The 19339-nt window shown below is 42.5% G+C and overlaps 1 protein-coding gene across 1 annotated transcript in view; it reads left to right on the top strand.

Moving 5' to 3' along the window:
* The window catches only part of WNT11 (Wnt family member 11), a 56379-nt gene that overhangs the window by 13277 nt on the left and 23763 nt on the right, over positions 1-19339 (top strand). The window contains exon 3 of the mRNA XM_074304115.1: positions 17572-17807. Coding sequence (XP_074160216.1) covers positions 17572-17807 — 236 coding nt within the window. The remainder of the gene's footprint in view (positions 1-17571; positions 17808-19339) is intronic.

Below are 19339 nucleotides of genomic sequence, written 5' to 3'. Positions count from 1 at the left end.
GGCATTCAGAGAGTCAAGGACATGAATCTATGTTTGCCGAGCACTTATGCATGTTATATCACTGGGCACATGTTAGGATTACACCCTACAGGCACACACTATCCTGGGGCAGAGATTGCTTTATCCCTATTTGAGGAGGAGGAAATTGAGGCACAGTGAGATTAAGTGATGTGCCCAGGGTGTCTCTCTAAGTATCTGAGGCAGGTTCAGTCTGGCACTATCTGAGCCTCCTTTTCTCGCCTTTCACAATAATTGTGTACAGTGATATAGCACCTGAAAATTTCACAGTCACAGAATTTGATGCCTGGAAGGGACCCCCACTCGTGTTTTGCTATACTCATACACAAAAGGATTCCCCACACTAACAACAAATGGGTATTAAAAACACCCAAGGAGTGGAATCTATTCCACTTTTAGACAGCTCCAATTGCTAGAAAAGTCTTCCTGACCTCAAGTCTAAATCTGCTTTTCTGTGACTCCCCCTCACTGTTCCTAGATCCTGTCTGTCCCTAGGGGGGGCAGCAGACAGAAGAAACCAGGTTCATTTTCCACATGACAGCCCCTTAAACACCAGGATGTTCCTCCCTTGAGTCTCCTCTCCCCAAGACCGACTACCCTTAGTTCCTCCCACTGCTCTCCATAAAATATGGCTTAGCAGCCTTTGCTGTCCTGTACCCTTCATATGGGGTATTTTCTAAGCCTCTTTTAAAATAGAGTACCCAGAAATGAATGGAAAATTCCAGATGTGACCTATGACAGAGTACAGCCGAATTATTGCCTCCCAAATTCCAGAAGCAGCCTTTCAATGCAGGCTAAAATCACCCCTTCCCTTTTGATTACTGCATAAAACTGCCTCCATACATCAAGCCTCTAATCCATTAGGAATCTCAAACCTTTTCCAGGATAATTGCTATCTAACCCCACCTCCCTTGTTATCTATTTGTGGAGCTAATTTTTTGTATCCAGAGCAAGACTTTACATTTATCCCTATTAAATTTCATCTGATTAGATTCATCCTGATAGCCTAACATGTGGAGATCTTTTGGGATCTTTACTCTGTCACCCAGATTCCTGCTTCCTGTTATCTGTAAATTCATCGAGTATGCCTCCTATACTGTAAATCCAGCTCTCCAACTTGAGAGTCTCCAACTCTCCAAGTCACCAATTACGATATTAAACAATTAAAAATTAAGCACAGATCCCTGAGGTACATCCTTGGAGATTTCCTGCCATGCTGACATCAGACTATAAACTCACTGAGAGCAGGGATTGTCTTTTGCCTCTTTTGTATCCCCATAGCTCAGCGTAAAGCTTGGACCAGAGCAGGTTTATTATAATTTATTTATTATAAATAATAAATGTCTGTTGATTGATTGACATGAAACCATTAACTCTATGGCTTGGAAATGTAACAAGGTCTGAGTCTGTATCTAATCCACAGCTCTCCATCTTTTCTGCCAGAATAGTAAGAGACTTAGACAGGACCTGGAAGACTCCCCTTGAATCAAAAATCATCTGTCTTGGCAGAGTCTGAGCCAAAAATAAACAATTGAAGGAATTTGTCTTTTTTGCATTTCCAGTCATCTGATATCAATCATCAATTTGTAAGTGTGGATAAGCTTAAAATCACTGTTACCTCTCCCAGAGGCACTTGCCAACAATTGGTTAACTAACCATGTGTCAAAACCCCTGGCTCTAGTTCTGGCATTGCCATTCGTTTGCCCTGTGCTTTCATAGAGGATGAACTTCAGATTTCTTCTTTGTCAAATGAGAATCGTATTATTGAACATTAAGATTCTAAAACTCCAAGTCTTTAAATTGGAAGGAACCTGAGAATTCATCTCCAGGTTAATGCACACCTGTCCAAGAATCCCTATTAGTTACCAAAGCAGGCAGTCTTCCAGCTGGTACTTGGCTTCCCTCAGTGGGAGGCAGGGGGAAGACATGGGAATTATTGTTTCCAAAGGCAGCCCCTTCCAATTTGCATACCTCTGATGTAAGGAAGTTTTTCTGGACATTAAGGTTGAATTTGTTCTTTTGGAGATTTCCCTAGCTTTGCTTTCTAAGATTAAGCTGAATAATGCTAATTCCTCTTTCATATAGAAGCCCATTACTGGGAGGTAGCCCATAGACTATGTCACTCCCATAGACTGTCTACAATCCTTCAAACCTCGGGTGGAATTAACTGAAGGCTCACCATCATCCTAAGTTTAGTTTCCAAATTATTAATATTCTTCCATTGTGGTACCCAGGAATAAAAAACAATAATATAGATGTTGTCTGAGCAAGGCAGAGTATAGCCGGACATCAACTACCTAGTGCTGGGCATTATACTTTTTAATGCAGTCCAAGATTACATTAACTTTTTAAACTACTATATCATATTATTGACTTGTGGTCCATTAAAAGTTTCTGATCTTTTTTCATTGTTATCTAGCCTGTGCATCTTCCATAGTCTACTTGGAGCATCTTTTTGTTTTTTACCCAAGTATAAGGCTACATTTATCCTAATTAAGTTTCACATCATTAGATTCAGCCTTGTGTTCCAGCCTGCCAAGATATTTTTTGGATACTGATCCTGCCATCTGGTATTAGGGATAGTTGTGGTAGCCTCCCTCCCAAGTTTGTGTTATCTGCCTGTGTGATAAGCACGTCATCTATATCTTTATCCAAATCATTGACAAAAGTGCTTAACAACACATGGCCAAGTCTACACCCCTGGGGCCCTTTGCTAGTCCTCCTGTCGACTTTGAATTGTTAATGATTATCAAGAGCATTCATTTCCTTTGAAAGCTGGAAAACACTATGAACATGTGAGCAGTTAGTATCATCAAGAATAATAATAACTCCTAATTGTTTACCCTAGGCCATCTGGGGCCCAGTGGTGTAGCGGAAAAAAATTGGATTAGGCATTAGGATTCTCGGTTCTGCCAGTAATCTAGTATAGTATGAAAACCCTGAATTTTGGAATTAAAAGACCTGAATTCAAATCCCAGCTCAGCTAATGCATTATTTTGTGACCTTATTCCAGTCAATTCTCTTATCTAGACCTCCTTTTTAAAATGAAGGGGGGTCAACAGTGAAGATTCCTATAGTCCCTCCCAGCACCTAAAAAGGAAGGAAAAGCTTTGCATCCCGTTAATTAATATACTGTCACACATCAGGAAACAGAGCCGTGTGTTTGTGGGATCACCGTGATCCCTCTAAGATTTTCCTCCTCTCTTAGCTCAGATGATGGGTTAGTAAAACCACCTTTGCCATCTCCCCTCCTAAACAGGGTAATTTTACAATCTGGTGCCCCGATAAATGTGGGGCAAGAATTTGTTAGCATCAGTAGGGAAAACCAGGCAGTGGCAAGTATGCTTAGCTTACAGCTGGGAAATGGGTTGAAACCTGCCTTTAACTAGCTGGGTCAAAACCACTTCCTTTCCTGAACTTCACCTTCTTCCCCTGTAAAATGGGGGCAAGGATCCTCACAGTGGAGAAGCAGAATGTTGGCATATTGGACAATAGGTTAACTCTGGAGTCAGGCAAATCTGATTTCAAGTCCTACCTCCGAGGGATGCTGGCTAGGTGATCCTGATCAAATTGCTTAATTTCCCAGGATCTCCAAGCAGTGCTAGACTATAATTACAGACACGTTGCTGGTCTGCATCTGGGGAAGGATTTCCCACACCTGTCAGTTTCCTAGATCAGTGAAATCATAGATCTGGGTTTTAAAAAAAAATTATACACACACACACATACACACACACACACACACACACACACATATATATATATACACTCCACTCACTACAAGGAAAGAACTTTAGAAATCATAAAATGTAATGGAAAGGAAACATGTTATAATTTTTATTTCACAAATATTTATTAGAAACAGCTCGAGAATCTAAGCTAACTTCAATAATGATATGAGCTAGCATTTATATAACATTTGCAAAATGCCTTTTCAAATATCTCATTTAATTCTCACAATAACCTTGGAAAAGGGGTGCTATTATTGTACCCATTTTATAGATGAGAAAACTAAGACATAAGCAGGGTCACACAGCTAGTAATAGTCTGAGGCTAGATTTGAACTCAAGGCTTCCTACTTCTCTACTACTAATCTAGCTTAGAAGTACCCAAGGGGCATAATTTGGGGGAACTTGGGAAGACCTAATAGACAAAAAGTTGATCCCTGAGTTAGGAAGTCAGAAGTCAAATTCTGCCTCTGATCTCTATTGGCCATGTGACCTTGGCGAGCTCTTTAATCTGTCCACATTCTAGATAATTCTGTAAGATGCAAAGTGGAGGTAGTAATCTGCATTGGTCCTTGGGAACTCGCTATTTTGATGAAATCATAGTCCTGGTAAAATATCTACATCTTTACCTGTCTGTCTGTCTATCTATCTATCTATCTATCTATCTATCTATCTATCTATCTATCTATCTATCTATCTGCCTATCTATCTAATCTACCCACAGGCATATAGACAAGTTGATACTTAAGTAGTATTCTGCACAAGGTCCATACTAGGGGCACTGTGGGAGACTCATTGATGGAGAAGGCTGGAGTCAGGGTCCCTGCTTCAAGGAAGCTCCACAGTTTAGCCTTTAGAATAATTGTCATTATTACCAGAGCATGGTATCATTTAGCTATATTTTATTTATACAGAACATTTATACAGAACTTTATACAGAACATTTATACAGAACTTTATACAGAACATTTATACAGAACTTTAAGATTTACAAAGAACTTCCAAGTATGGGGTGGGCCAGTAGCCTGGAGTCAGGAAAACCTGTGTTCAAATTTGGCCCCAGATAGTGACTAGTTGTATAACACTGGGAAGTTACTTAATCTCTGTTTACCTTAATCCAATAGAAAAGAAAATGGCAAGCCACTCTAGTGTTTTTGCCAGAAAAACCTCAGGCACCGTATAGTGGTCTAATGAGGTCAGGAAAAGTTGTATACAATTGAATGGCAACTTTCTAAATATCTCTTTTATCATCAGAACAACCCTAGGAAGTAGGGAAAGGAAAAGCATTTCTTAAGCACATTATTAAACAATGTGTCAAGTGCTTTAAAAATATTATTTTATTTCATAACAACCCTCGAAGGTAGGTACAATTATGATTCCTACTTTATATTTGAGGAAACTGAGGCAGACAGAGTTTAAGATAAGATCACATAGCTAATAAATATCTGAGGTTGAATTTGAATTCGTCTTCTTGACCCTAGACCCAGCACTATAGCCATTTCATCACCTAGGGAGATGCTATTATTATCCCCCTTTTACAGATAAGGGAAATGAGGCTGATGGAGCCCCCTCATTGACTTAGAAGACTTAGATCCCTTTCCTGGCTCTTCCACGAATACTGACAGGGTAAGGGTTTCTCAAGTCCTTTTCCCCTCCCTGAGCTTGAGACTCCTTCCAAAGGGCTTGGAGCAGAGGGGCTCGGAAGGCCCCATCCTGCAGCCCCTTGTGGCTTGGAAGGGTTTGTCCTCTGCCTAGAGACAAGCCTCAGTACTGGTAAGGACAGGGGAGCCTCCCTGGGGAGGCAGGGAGACAGTGGCCCTGGGGGTCCCGTGTCTCCCAGATGTGTGAATGTGCCGATCTCTGGCTGTACTGCGTGTCTCTGTCTCTGCGTGTGTCCCTGATGAGATGTCCCGTGTCCCGTGTTTATGATGTGACATACGTGGTTGAGAAAATACCAGATCTCTAAAAATGTTTTTGGACAGATTGATAACTTCATGCTTTCCTGCCTCTGTTTCCCCTGTGTCTGTGAGTCTGGAGCTCTTAGGGAAGGAGCAGGGATGGTCTGTCACCCACGTCATCCTCTCCCCTTCAAACCTAGTTGGGAGCTTGGGAAAAAGTGGAGTTTTTCATAGAGCATCACAATCCCAAGACAAATGGCTGGGCTATCTGAATTATCCTGGAAATGAGGGGCATGGGCCTTCCTAGCATCCTCCTTAGGATTCCAGGAATCTCTCCTTAATTGAGTAGGTAACCACTCACAAACCACTTCCCCTTCTTCATAGTAAGGAGGCCTATGGGGGCTCAAAGGTTCCTGCCTAAGCTGGCTCTGCTGGCCAACTTTCCATTGGATCGTGGGGAAGACATTTCTCCTGCCTGGGCCCCAGCTTCCTCATCTGCAAAATCACTGAACTAACTAGTCTCTAAGACCTGTATTGTATTGCTGGATCAAAGGATTTGCACAGTTTTCTTGTCCTTTGGGCACAGTTCCAAATGGCTCTCCAAATTGGTTGGATCAGTTCACAACTCCAGCAACAGCACATTACTGCCCCAATTTTCCCCCATTCCTGCCAGCATTCATCCTCTCCCTTTTCTGTCACATTAGCCAATCAGAGAGGTGTGAGGTCGTACTTCAGAGATGTTTTCATTTGAATTTCCTAATCAATAGTGATTTAGAGCATTTTTTTCCTTATGACTATAAAATAGCTTTGATTTGTTCTTCTGACAAACAAAACTTTTAAAAAATTAAAGTAAGATTCTTATTTCTGTAGCACTTTCAGTTTTGCTAAGAGCCCTGTCTCCATTTAGCTCAGACTTCCCAATAACTCATTGAGGCAGGGACCACAAATAGTATTCCCATTTCACAGATAAGAAAACTAACGTAGATTAAACGAGGTACTGATAATGTTCCACCTGGATCCCTGTCTCTTCCGGGCCGCCCCCCCCACTCCAGTCCCCTCACCTACCCGTCCAGCAGCAGCTGTCAGCAGGCCTTCACAGAGCATGATTTCCAACCTGTCAGGCCCCTGCTGGTTTTTCCTTTACCTAACTGCATCCTGTCTCCTCCCCAGCACGTCACCCAGCCTCCACAGGCAGTGGGGGAGAGTGCAGGAGAGGCAGGCGCCCAGGGTCCGAGGCTGAAGCCCACCACTGATGATGCTCTTTGACCTGGCTCTGATCACAGTACCTCCTTCTAACTCTGTCTCCTCTTCTGTCAAATGAGGGTTAACCCAGCTGATCTCCGAGTCTCCCTCAGGTCCAGCGTTCTACTACTTTACAGACCAAAGGGAGCTGGTGTTGAGAGCAGGCCTTTTTTCCCCCTTTTTTGGCTGATCAGACCAAGTCTCTGAATAAACAGATTGCTGGCCAAGTTTGAGTCCCCCCGTGCTCACTTACCTTCTGCAAAACATTCCCTGGTCTGGGCTCTCTGCTGAAGTTCCCCACACTGACAGCAAGCCCTAAACACAACCGGAGGAAAGTATGATGCATGCATGGGACCAGGCCTGGGGAAGGGGAGGATTAATTTGCAAGTAGCCCAGAGCTATTTCACTAGAATATCCCACCATGCACCATAAGAAGGGGGAGGTCCGTGCCTGTGGCCTGGGCCCAGGATCACTCTCAGATGAGGAAGAGTGAGCATTTGGAAAGGAAGCGAACGTGGTGTAATGGATAGTTCCCAGGACTCAAGAGCCGAGAGATGCGGGTCTGAATCCTGTCTCTGATATTTGCTAACCGTGTGAGCACAAGCAGGACACCGGTCCTGTCTGAGCATTAATCCCCTCATCCGTAACATGGGGATCATGTACATTCTCTCCCCTACAGGCTTGTGTGTAAAGCTCTTTGTAAAATGGGAAGCATCATAAAAATATTAGCTTCTCTCACTGTGATGGCTTGCATTCCCACACAGACCCCTTCTCCTTTGCCTGGATTTCCGGCCTCTGGGGGAGCAGCCCAGAATCCCCAGTCTCCAGAGACCTAGGCTTAGGGTTGATAACATGAAGAAGCAACAAAATGCAGTGGTTTGAAACTCGGCTCTAATCCTTAAAGCCATCTGACATTTTTGCTCTTTGGGTCTCAGTTTTGGTCTCTGTGAAATGAGGGCTTGAATTAAAAGATATCTAAGATACCCATTCTCTGACATGATCAGTGTCTGCTTGAAAAGTCCTTGAGTTGGTCTTCAATTTTCCTCATCTACAAAACAGGGGTAACACCTGTACCATTTATCTCACAGGATTGTTCTGAAAACCAAATGAGATAAGGTATATGAAACCTTTTGCAAACCTTAATGTATCCAATAAACATCAGCTGTTATTATTACCATTATTAGAGATTTTTTAGTAGGAGAGTGGCAATGTATTAGGAACATCAAAGGCTATGGAGAAAGGATGATGTGGAGAGGAAAAGGTTAGGAGCAAGGGGACCAGTTAGTCCAGGTAAGAATCCAAGATGGCCAGAGCTAGGGGAGTGACTGGGTAAGAAAGAGAAGAAACATGGTGGAGGCAGAAACTACAAAGTTTGGCCCCTGATTCAATATGAGGAGGAAGGGAAGAGTCAAGGATGACTGTGAGATTGAAGAACTTGGGTGACTGAAAGGATTCTGCTATTTTAACAGAAATAGGTGCCTAAGTTTCAAACCTTCCTGAGATACTTAGTAGCTGTGTAGCCCTTGGCAAATCACTTAAGCCCTTTCAGCCTCAGTTTCCCTAACAATAAAATGGGAATAATAATAGCAGAGTTGTTACAAGGATCAAATGATATAAAAGTGCTTTGTAAAAATGCTATAATGTATATACATATATGCGTGCATAATGTATATGTCTACTATATGTATTTATAATGTGTGATCTATGGCATATACACAATCTATCTACACATATGTATGTAGATAGATATGTACATGTGTGTATACATGTGCTTATTCCTTTTCCTTCAAGTCTTTCAAAGTAGTTTGTCTTTACCATGTTTTTGACCTTATAAAAATGGCTCTCCTGTTGCTGCTCACTTAATCCTGCTTATATGAGAGACTCATCTCATACAAGTCTTCGAAGGTTTTTCTGACACTATTTGGGAATCACTTCCCAATAGCAAAAGGAGTTCAACAATAACACTATCTGCCCTGAGAAGAAGTGGGTTTCCTCATCATTGATGGGAGTTTGGAGGGCTGAGGGGATGGGGACAATCTCCAAGTCTGACATTTAATAGGCTGAACAGCCTGTGTCAGAGAGGATTTCTGAACTGGCTGGAAGGTTGGACTAAATCCTTTATAGCTCTAAGATTCTGATTGTACAGGGACTGAGCCCTCACATTGGAGGCCAGCCAGAAGTAAAGGCTGAAGGCTTCTTTGACCAGAAAAAGTCTTGAGTGGACGGGATCCAAGGTTGTGATCAGACAGCTTCTCACTCCAGCAGGTCAGAAGTTAGACAAGATAAACCCCAAGATTTCCCCTGCCTCTGATGGCTGGTGACAGTCACTGTCATCTCTGAGCCTCAATTTTCTTCTTCTCTAAAATGGGAGATTAGAAATTCCTGCCCTCCCTGTGTCATTGAAATGCTGTGAAGCTCAGATGAGATTTTAAAAAAGGAAAGTTCTTTGTTAACTGCTGTAACTGTGACAAAATCCCGGGCCATATGGTGACATATACTGTTATTACTAAAAGGCCAGGCTATAAAATTTGTATTTGTATCTCCAACTCCTAGCATGGTGCCTGGCATATAGCAGGTGCTCACTAAATACTTGACTGGTTAGTTTATGTAGGTGACTATCAGGGCTTCTTAAACTTTTTTTTACTTGCTGCCTCTTTGCTTGAGAACAACCCCAGAGATATATAGGTATATAAAACAGGCACTCAAATCAAACGTTTACTGATAATAAATCTTAGTTTCGTGGCACCCACCCACTTAACCTCTGCCTGCCTCCGTTTCTTCATCTCTAAAATGAGAATAACAACAGCACTTACCCACCTCCAAGGTTTTTGTGAGGCTCAAATGAGATAATAAGTACAAAGCACTTAGCACAATGTCTGACGCATAATAAGCATGATATAAATTTGTACATACGTTGTCTAGAAGCAATGGGGTGAAGGGGAGAGAACCCTGGCTTTGGAGCTACAAGACCTGAGCTGAAGGCAGTCAATCAACAAAGATTAATAAGTCCCTACTATGTGCCAGGCACTGTGTTAAGTGCTAGAGATACAAAGAAAGGGAAAAAATAGTTCCTGCCCTCAGGGAGTTCACAATCTAATGGGGGAGGAAAGTTTCAATCCTCAGACGTCCAATCATAGGATGATGGGTCCCAGACCAGAAGCCATGGAATCCAATCCTTCCGTATTACAGCGACCTGTTTGAGAGGCAGGATCTGAAACCCAATCAGAGCTCTTTACACTGATGTCATCCAATCCTTTCATCCTCCCTACTGGAATCCAGAGATTCTTTTACTGTCTCCCAGCTTGGGCTTCAGTACCATAAAGAACTCTGTCCATCCTGAAGCCCAGCCCGTTTTATCTTGGGATAACTCTAATTTTAAGGAAATTCTTCCTGATGTTAATAAAGACAGTTAAGGCTTTTTTGGTTTGCTTTGGTTTCCTCAGTTGTAAAGGATAACAGCCCTTACTTCTCTGAGTTGCTGAGAGATTGAAATGAGAGATCATATTTGTTAAGCACTTATCAGTGTTTGGCACATAGTAGGTGCTATACAAATTCTTATTCCCTTCTCCTTTCTGTGGTTTATTCCCCTCTTTCTGTGGTTTACAAAAGCACTTTCCTCACACTAACCTTGTGAGATGACCAGCACAAATATTATTATTAATAAATATTAATGTCTCTGCTGTACAAAGAAGGAATCTGGGGTCATATAGATCCCAAGGTCACCCAAATGCAAAGGTTTACAGCCAAACTTGACCCCAAGGCTCTGCTGCAGGACCAGCCCTGTTTGTATTGAGGCCGTCTCTTTGAAACTGAAATGAGAATTGCCTAAAACAGATTCCAGCTTCCTGTGGTATTCCAATCCAAAAACCCCTAAATATGGAATCGGGAGACCTGAATTCAATAGCAATTTCATCACTTTAGAGCTAGAAGTCATCAAGCTTTCCTGGCTCCTTTCTTGGGTGCTGGGTGGATAGAGTGTCAAACAGAGCTGTGTTAGAATCCTGCCTTAAACACTCACTAGCTGTGTGACTCTGGGCAAGTCACTCACTCTCCAAGCCTCAGTTTCCCCATCTGTAAAACAGGGATGATAATACCACCTTCCTCCTGTTGCTTATGAGGATCCAATGAGATGCTCTGAAAACTTGAAAGCACAGGACAAAGCTAGGCTGTTATTTTTGATAAAGAAACTGAGGCCCCAGGAAGTTCTTTGACAAGATTACACAAGTAGTAGTTAGTGGCAGAACTGAGATTTGACCCCAAATCCCCTGACTCAAAATCTTTTGTTCTTCTCTACTGTTATGAGCTGCCTCTGACCCTGTGCTGCAGTTCCCTGGTCCAATCAGTTAACCTTTCTTGGCCTCCAATTTCCCCATCTGTAAAATCAAGGCTTTGGACTAGATAATCCTTCTGGTCCTTCCAAATCCCATGATTCTTCTGGGCAGCGAGTCAGGGAATCCAGCCCTTGGCCCAGAGTGCCTTTCTTACTTCAACCTTTACTAATCTTTCAGCCCTGGCTGAAGATACAAGGCCCCAAACCATACTCTTTCCCCCTAGTCCCTAGCGTGACACCACCATCTCAGGGTGCCCTAAAACCAGCATTTTCTTCCTTCTCACTACCCCCAGATCTCCCAGAATCTCAGAGTTGGAGGGGACCTCGAGCATGAATCTCTTCTACATCATCCCCCGACAGATTGTCAGCTAGCTTTAGAGAGTCGGTCTTATTTAATGTTTAACCAAAAAGCATTTATGAAGTACCTACTATGTGTCAGGCACTAAGGATGTAAAGAAAGATAATCCTAGCTTGGAGGAGCTCATAATCCAAAGGAGACAACATGCAAACAACTGTAAGCTATAGACAGGAAAAATGAAAAATAATCAACAAATGGGAGGCATTTGAATTAAGAGAGTTTGGGAAAGTCTTCCTAAGGATGGGGGCTTTTAGTTTCTACTTGAACTTCTACTTCTACGCAAGGCAACCCATTTAATTATTAGATAGCTGATGTTTTTTATACCAAAGTAGATGGGGCAATTGGAAATAGTCTGTGGGTTGTATGTTGTACAAGTCTAGAACTAAATGTCCTTTAAGTTTCTCCTGTTTCTAACTACGCTTTTATGCAACTTCCAACTACCTCAGTTTTCTTTTTTGTCAAATGAAGATAATACATAGAATGGGTACATGACAGAGCACTCCATTCCATAAGCATATGTTTTCCAGGGAGCCTGGGGGTCCAACTCTATCCAATGAGGCATCTGGTTGTTCATTTTAAAGACACAGAAGCTATGGAGAAGTTAGGGACACCAGTCTAAAAGGGAATTTACCCAACTGTAAGTTTTCCAGCTCCATGTCTAGGTCTCTGGTTAAGTTAAGATTAAGGGTTAAGAACTAAAGAAACAATATGGCAGAAATAGGACTAAAGTGAACTCTCTTGCTTCCTGGCCATATTTGTAAAGCGTTTATCAATGTTTGACACATAGTAGGTGCTATACAAATTCTTATTTCCTTCTCCTTTCCCCTCTTTCTGTGGTTTACAAAAGTCCTTTCCTCACATTAACCTTGTGAGGTTCCTTCCCCTCTGTTTCCCTCTCTATAAATGAGGGTACTATCCTAGGTGATTTTAAGAGCCTTTCCAGCTATATCAATCTAAGAATTTAAATTGATTGCTCTCTGTGGACCTAAGTTTCTCCATCTGTAAATAGAGGGGTTGAAAGAGAAGATATCTGAATTCTTTTTTATTCATGTACGTTCTTTTCTAATGTCCCTCCCAAATGGGGCATTGTGTTCTCACATGGCTCCTAGTTCTAACATTCTTTATATTTTGGATATCTTCTAAAGACTCTCGCAGCTCCTCTCATACTTGATGTTCTAAGATGTCTTCTGGCACACTTTAAGGTCCCATCTAGCTCTTATACTCTATGTTCTAAGGTCTGGTCTACCCCAAGTGAAGGCTGAAGGTAGAAGAGATGATAGCCAAGGGCCTGGGGCAGGGAATCAGGGCTGTCCAAGATGCAGGCTGCCAACAATCAATGTGAGGAAGGATGGGGCAGCTCGATTTCATGGATGAAGCCAGAGCCCTTCAGCATAGGGCAGGGAAATCAATCCTAGACACACATAAATAAATACACCAGGAGGAGGCTAGCTGCATCCAAGGAGAGGGGATGCGGTAATTCAGTAATTAACGGTAATGACCGTTTCTAACTAAGTCCCACTCCAGGGAGTCAATCAGGGATTATAGGCGGGAGGCAGAAATTTACTGGTCTGGACAGCCTTTCTCAGCTTGACTCACTCAGTCAAATCCCTAATTGAAAACATTTTGGTTTATCTCTGGGGGAGGAGAGTCTGAGAACGGAAAAGAAAGCTCAGTGGTGCCCACAGCTCAGCTCCCCAAGTCTAAAGTGGCCTTAAAGGAAAGATAGGCAGGAGGTCAGCTTGCAGGCCCACATCCTTTGCTTATTCTCTCCCTTGCCCTGTTGCTGACCAACATGCTCGTTCCTTCTGTGGTCAGTCTCGCTATTCAATAGACAAACTTCCACTGGTCCCTTCCAGCCCCAAATCAAGGAGTGCATGATCTTTGTGACCAGAGAACTTCAGGCAGGAAGAGTTAATCCTTCTGCTACTGAGTGCCCCACAAAGCCCTTTTACTTCTGAAAGTCTGATTCTTGGGTTAAACTCAGTTGGAATTTCCAACAGAGAACATTCCCACTGTGGAACATGGGTTTACTTCGTAAGACCATAGTCTCATAAGCTTATTTCTGGAATACAGTCTAAGAATTTAAATTGATTCCTCTTTGTGGACCTCAGTTTCCCCATCTGTAAATGAAGGGGTTGGATGAGATAGTGTCTGAGTTCTTTTTTTAATGTAGTCATTTAATTCAACTTCCTTGTGTTACAGAGAAAGAAAATGAGACTTGGAGAAGCCACAAAATTAAATGCCCCACTCAATGGCACGTGGGTAGTAAGTGATAGAACCGTATTTGAATCTCATTCTTTTGGTTCCAAATCCAAATCTCTTTCTACTATAACGTGCTGGGGCACATGTGGTCTTCTGGGTCAGTCCATTCTGCTTGTGGATAATTTGACTCTTAGAACTATGTGAACCAAAGTCCCAGAAAGGGTATTGCATTGTTCTAATCTTTGGCTAAACAGAATGAGGAGCTCTAGCCTTAGAGTGGGTGCTCTACTCTGCCTCTTCTGCTTGGAAATATGATTTCTGAGAGTCTTAGTTTCCTTATTCCATACATATAAATTCCCTTGCATCTCATGTATACGTGCAAATTTTCTTGCGTCCCTCACATGCATATAAATTCCCTTGCATCACTTGCATGCATAAATTGACAAGATATAGGCAGGTTAAATTGAGGATAGTCTCAGAGAGAAGGAACTAAGATTAAGGAAAATTGGGAAAGTCTTCTTGTAGAAGTTGGAACTTGGTCAGAGATTTGAAGAAGTCAGGAAAACTAGAAGGCAAATATAAAGCGGAGCTCAAGGTATTCCCAGAACAAAGGAGAGCAGAGAAAAGCCCAGTCCAGAGATTAAAAGTTCCAGGAACAACAAAGAGATCGATACCACTGGATGGAGAAATATGTGAGTGAAGTATAAAAAGATTGGAAAGGTATAAGAGAAAAGGTTATGAAAGGCTTTGAAAGCCAGAGGATATTTGAGCTTCTGTTTACTTGAACCTAGAGAAAGTAGGAAACCTCTAGAGATGATTGAATAGAGGGTGACAAGATCAGTTTGACAACTCTGCCCCATGGACAGCTTTAAAAATTTGAAGGCAGTGACCATGACAATCTTCTCCCCTAAATCTGGTCCTCTTCAAGCCAGAATGACGTAGCTCTGTTTGTCCTGGTCAGGTCCCATCTGGCATGTTGTGGTTAGTTCTGGACTCCACTTAGAAAGACATTGACAGTGTATCCATTAGGAAGGACTCCAGAGTGATGAGGGAACCATAAATCAGAACATATGGGGATCCATTGAAGGGCTTGGAAAGGTTTAGCTTGGAAAAGAGAGCCAGGAATGACATGAATATTGTCTCTAGGAAAGTGAAGGGACATCCTGTAGGGGAGGGTTGACATTCTGACTCCAGACAGCAGAGCTAGGAGCAATGAGCAGAAGACAGATTTTAAATATACTCTAAGTACAATTTTAACTCTGAAAGTGGAATGGTTGGTTTAGTGAGTTTTCCCTCATTGGAGGTCTTCAGAGAAGCTGTTGAAGGAATTCTGGATCAAGGTCTGAAAAAGTTACCTCTGAGCTCCTTGCCAACCCTGCTTTTAATATTCCCAGGTTCTTTTATATGATTCTGTTTATGGCAGAGGTTCCTTTTCTTGACCCACTCCTCCTTCTCTGTCCCTCCTTCTCAGGATGCTTCTTAGTTTGCCAATGTTCTTTCAAAAAGATAGCCTTCAGATCACCTGGGTAGATAGGCGAGGCTGTCTTCCCAGCCACCAGACAATTCAAGCTTTCCTGGGGCCAGGGGTGGAGTAAGGATGTGAAGGGGAAGGAGTTGGAGAGAGGGGAAGGGGCACTGTAAAATATTCATCCTAACCATTAACCTTTCCCTTCAATCTTGAAGTTGTTTTTTTCCCCCTTTTCCTAGACTTTTTTTAAAATGCAAATATATCTGCCAGTTAGCACCAAATAGCAGAGCCGGAAAGGCCTTGAGCAGCATGTAGAATGCTAGAATAGAGAGCATAGAATGGCAGGGCTTGGAATACAGGTCAGAGCTAGAAGGAGCCTCAGAACACAAAATGTCAGAGCTGGGATGGGCCTTAGAACATGGAATGTCAGAACTGGGAGGGATCTTAAAATATGAAATTTAAGAGCTGTAAGGGGCCTTAGAACATGGAAAGTCAGAGTTGGAAGAGGCCTTAGAACATGGAAAGTCAGAGCTAAGAGGTAGAACAAAGAATGTGGAAATCATTCAATCCACTCTCCAGTTTGGCGGAAGATCAGGGGCAGGTAGTGGACTTGCTCAGCATTATAGAATGTACCAAAGAGACTGAGTGGAAATCAAACTCAAGTTCTCATCGGCTAAGTTTTCTCCCCTACATCAAACTTCAATAATTGCCTTAGGAATAACAAAAAGAGTGACAAGAATTATAATGACATTAGCTAATTTTGATGTTGTACTTTACAGTTTACAAAGTTCTTTCCAAATACTTCGTTTGATCCTCACAACAAGCCTGGAAGTTGTCTTATCATCCCCATTTTGCAGATGAGGAAATGAAGGTTTAGAATATAGACTGATTTATCCAGAAGCTAGCATCTAAAGAAGGATCTGAACCAAACCCCCAGACCTTCCTGACTTCAGACCCAACATATTTCTAAGGGGCTCTAAAGGTTAGAAAGTGCTTTCCTTCCAGCCCTGAGGGGTACATAAACTAATTTTCAAATGGAGAAACTTAGGTGGATCCTTCTCTCTGTTCCTGAGCTCCAGGTTTCAAACACGTCTATTGCCCACTTTGGGTCATGAATCACTTTATTGCCACTATTTAATTGGAGCTCCAAAATAGCCCTTTGCTGTAGATCACCATCATAAGAGAGTATAGTGTAAAAAGCCTGAAAATGGGGTCAGACTTTGGCCCTAGTTTTCCTTTTCTCTTCCACAAGATGAAAGGCTTAGACAAGAGGATGATCAGGTCCTAGATTCTTCAGTCTATTAGATTCTAGAATCTATTCTTGAGAATCTGCTGTTTTTCACTCATACCAAGTCACATTTTCCAAACGTATCCTTTAAATCTTAGGAGCCCAGCTCTAGAACTGGAAGCAATCTCAGAGACCAGCTGTCCAGATCCCAACCCTCAGAGCAACTTCTTATGAGCCAGGGGGCATCCTCTTTCACCCCTAGTATTCCTATGGCAGCTCCTAAGCCAGTAATGAGGAGTTTTTCTCTACCTGACTGAGCTATGTGCCCCATTCCCAGGTCCCTGATGCATCTTCTCTGTCTTGGTAAGAATGGTCAGAGCTTGCATTCTCCTGGCACTGCCTTCCAGGGCACGCATTGTTTCCATGCTGCCCTGAGATACCAAAAGAGGACTTTGATGGAGAATAAGAGCATCATTGTATATCCCCTATAGAATGTAAGCCTCCTGGGGGCAGGGCTCATTTCACTTTTGTTCAGCAGCTAACATAGTGCTGATGCATACCAGGGCTTACTGAATATTTTTGATGAATTATTATCCCCATTGGAACACAAAGCACAGTGTCAGAGCTAGAAGGGCCTTTCAGCACAGGACACAGACAAAGAGCTAGAAGGGAGTGTAAAACACAGAATTCCAGAACAGGAATAATCTGCATAGAACATCAGGGATGTAAGAGGAACTTAGAAGGTAGAATGTCTGAAATGGAGGGAACTTTCAGGATCACTCAATCTGGCATTCTTCACTTTGTGGAAACTGAGGCCCAGAGAGAGGAAGCCCCATAATGAAGTATTTTGGAGGGACACTTCCAGAGCCTAACAGTCTGTGATTTAGAGGTAGAGGCTCAGCCAAGACCAGAACCAGGACTCCCACACGAGGCTGCCTCTTTTCAGGCAGATGACTTCATTTGTCTCTCCTGCAGAGACTTGGAGTCTGGGTCTAGGTGGAGAGAAGTCCCCGTGGGAGGACTTTCTGACCCTCATTGGCTTTATTCCTCTTTGTTCTTTGTCTTGTTTCTCTTTTAACTTTCCTTCTGGGGCGCCTAGTGCCCTGTCCAAGACACCCTCGGTACTGGCCCTGAACCAGACTCAGCACTGCAAACAGCTGGAAGGACTGGTGTCCTCCCAGGTCCAGCTCTGCCGGAGCAATCTGGAGCTGATGCAAACCATCGTGCAGGCGGCCAGAGAGGCTATGAAGACCTGCCGGAAGGCCTTCTCAGACATGCGGTGGAACTGCTCCTCCATCGAGCGCGCCCCCAACTACCTGCTGGACTTGGAAAGAGGTAGGGAGGACTCAGAGGGGCTGGGGGAAGAAAGGAGGAGGGTGGCTGTGAGGGAGAAGACGGGCTCAGGAGCATCCATTGGAGGTGATGGGGAGAGGGGGCTACTCCTTAGGGAGCTAAGGACCTAGAATCAGTACAGTCTGGGCCAGGTTCTCAGTGCGTGTTAGTGGCAGAGTCCAGCGTGTCAGAACTGAGGGGATCCTCTAATACAGGGGTTCTTAGCCTTGGAGCCACAGACACCCCTGGGTCCCCCCAAAAAAGGTACGTAGATGGATTTCAAGGGGTCTGAGAACTTAGATGGGGAGTAAAAAATAGAGCTTTATTTTTGCTTCTGTTATCATGATTTGCATTTTGCTTTATGCATTTAAAACATGATTCTGAGGAAGGGTCTTATAGGTTTTACTAAGCTGCCAATAGGGGTCTGGACACAAACATGAATAAGAACTCCCTCTCTAAGAGAGCCCTCCTATTTTACAGATGATGAAACCGAGGACTAGAGAATGTAAATGACTTGCCCAAGGGGAATAACTGGGGTAACAAAACATAGGTCCATGAAAAAGGACAAATTGTAAAAATAATAATAATACGAATAGCTTTGGAGTCCATCAGGATCTTAGTGGAATATCCAAGGTCATGATAATGTAGAACAACCAGGCTTTAAACCCAGGTTCTCTTAATTCCAAATGCACTGCTCTCTCCAGGGTTTAGTAAAGGCTCAAAGAGTTCAAGATGTAGCCAGAACCATGAAAGGTCAATCTGGGAGGCTTCACATAGGAGGTATCATTAACAATGGCTCATCAGCTGGTGGATTGGGAGGACCATTTGGTTTTGGAATCGGAAGATTTAGACCTGCCACCGACTACTTCTTAAATAATTTAACATTTATATTTAACACGTAAAATTAAAATTTAACACATAAAATTAAATTCACATCTGACACATTTTCTCACTTTCTCACTCCCAACTCTCTACCCCCAAGCTAGCTTCCAATCTAGCTTCACTCCTTGTTGTTCCCCTGAAACTGTTCCCTGCAAGGTCACAAATCACCGTTTTTTTCAGTTCTCTTTGTCTTTGATCCCACTTCAGCTTTTGATACCATTAGTGCCTTCCTCCTTCTTCAGAGACACCAGACTTGCTATTTCTCCTTCTACCCTTCTGATCTCTTCTTCTCACTCCTTCACTGACTCCTCTTCTTTTTCCCATTCCCTTAATTCCCTTAAGTCCCCAATGATTTATTAAACATCTCCTTTTTTCTCTATTTTGGATCTCCCATGACTTAAGCTTCCATCTATAGGCAGGTGATTCCCAAACTGAAATCTCTATTCCTAAGCGCTCCTCTAAACTACAGATGAAATAAGATTTTATATATGTATATATGCATATAGGCAATTCTTTTAAAACTATAAAATGCTATTTAAATAGTAACAAAAAGCTATTATCATTTTAGTAATTATTACATTTATGTATTTGATTATGTAGTAATCAGAAACCATACGTTTAGATTAAATATACAAATATATTTATTTGATTAT

This window comes from Sminthopsis crassicaudata, chromosome 3 (assembly GCF_048593235.1).
Source record: "Sminthopsis crassicaudata isolate SCR6 chromosome 3, ASM4859323v1, whole genome shotgun sequence".
In the NCBI taxonomy this organism is placed as follows: domain Eukaryota; kingdom Metazoa; phylum Chordata; class Mammalia; order Dasyuromorphia; family Dasyuridae; genus Sminthopsis; species Sminthopsis crassicaudata.
This window is presented reverse-complemented; position numbering and strand designations above follow the sequence as displayed.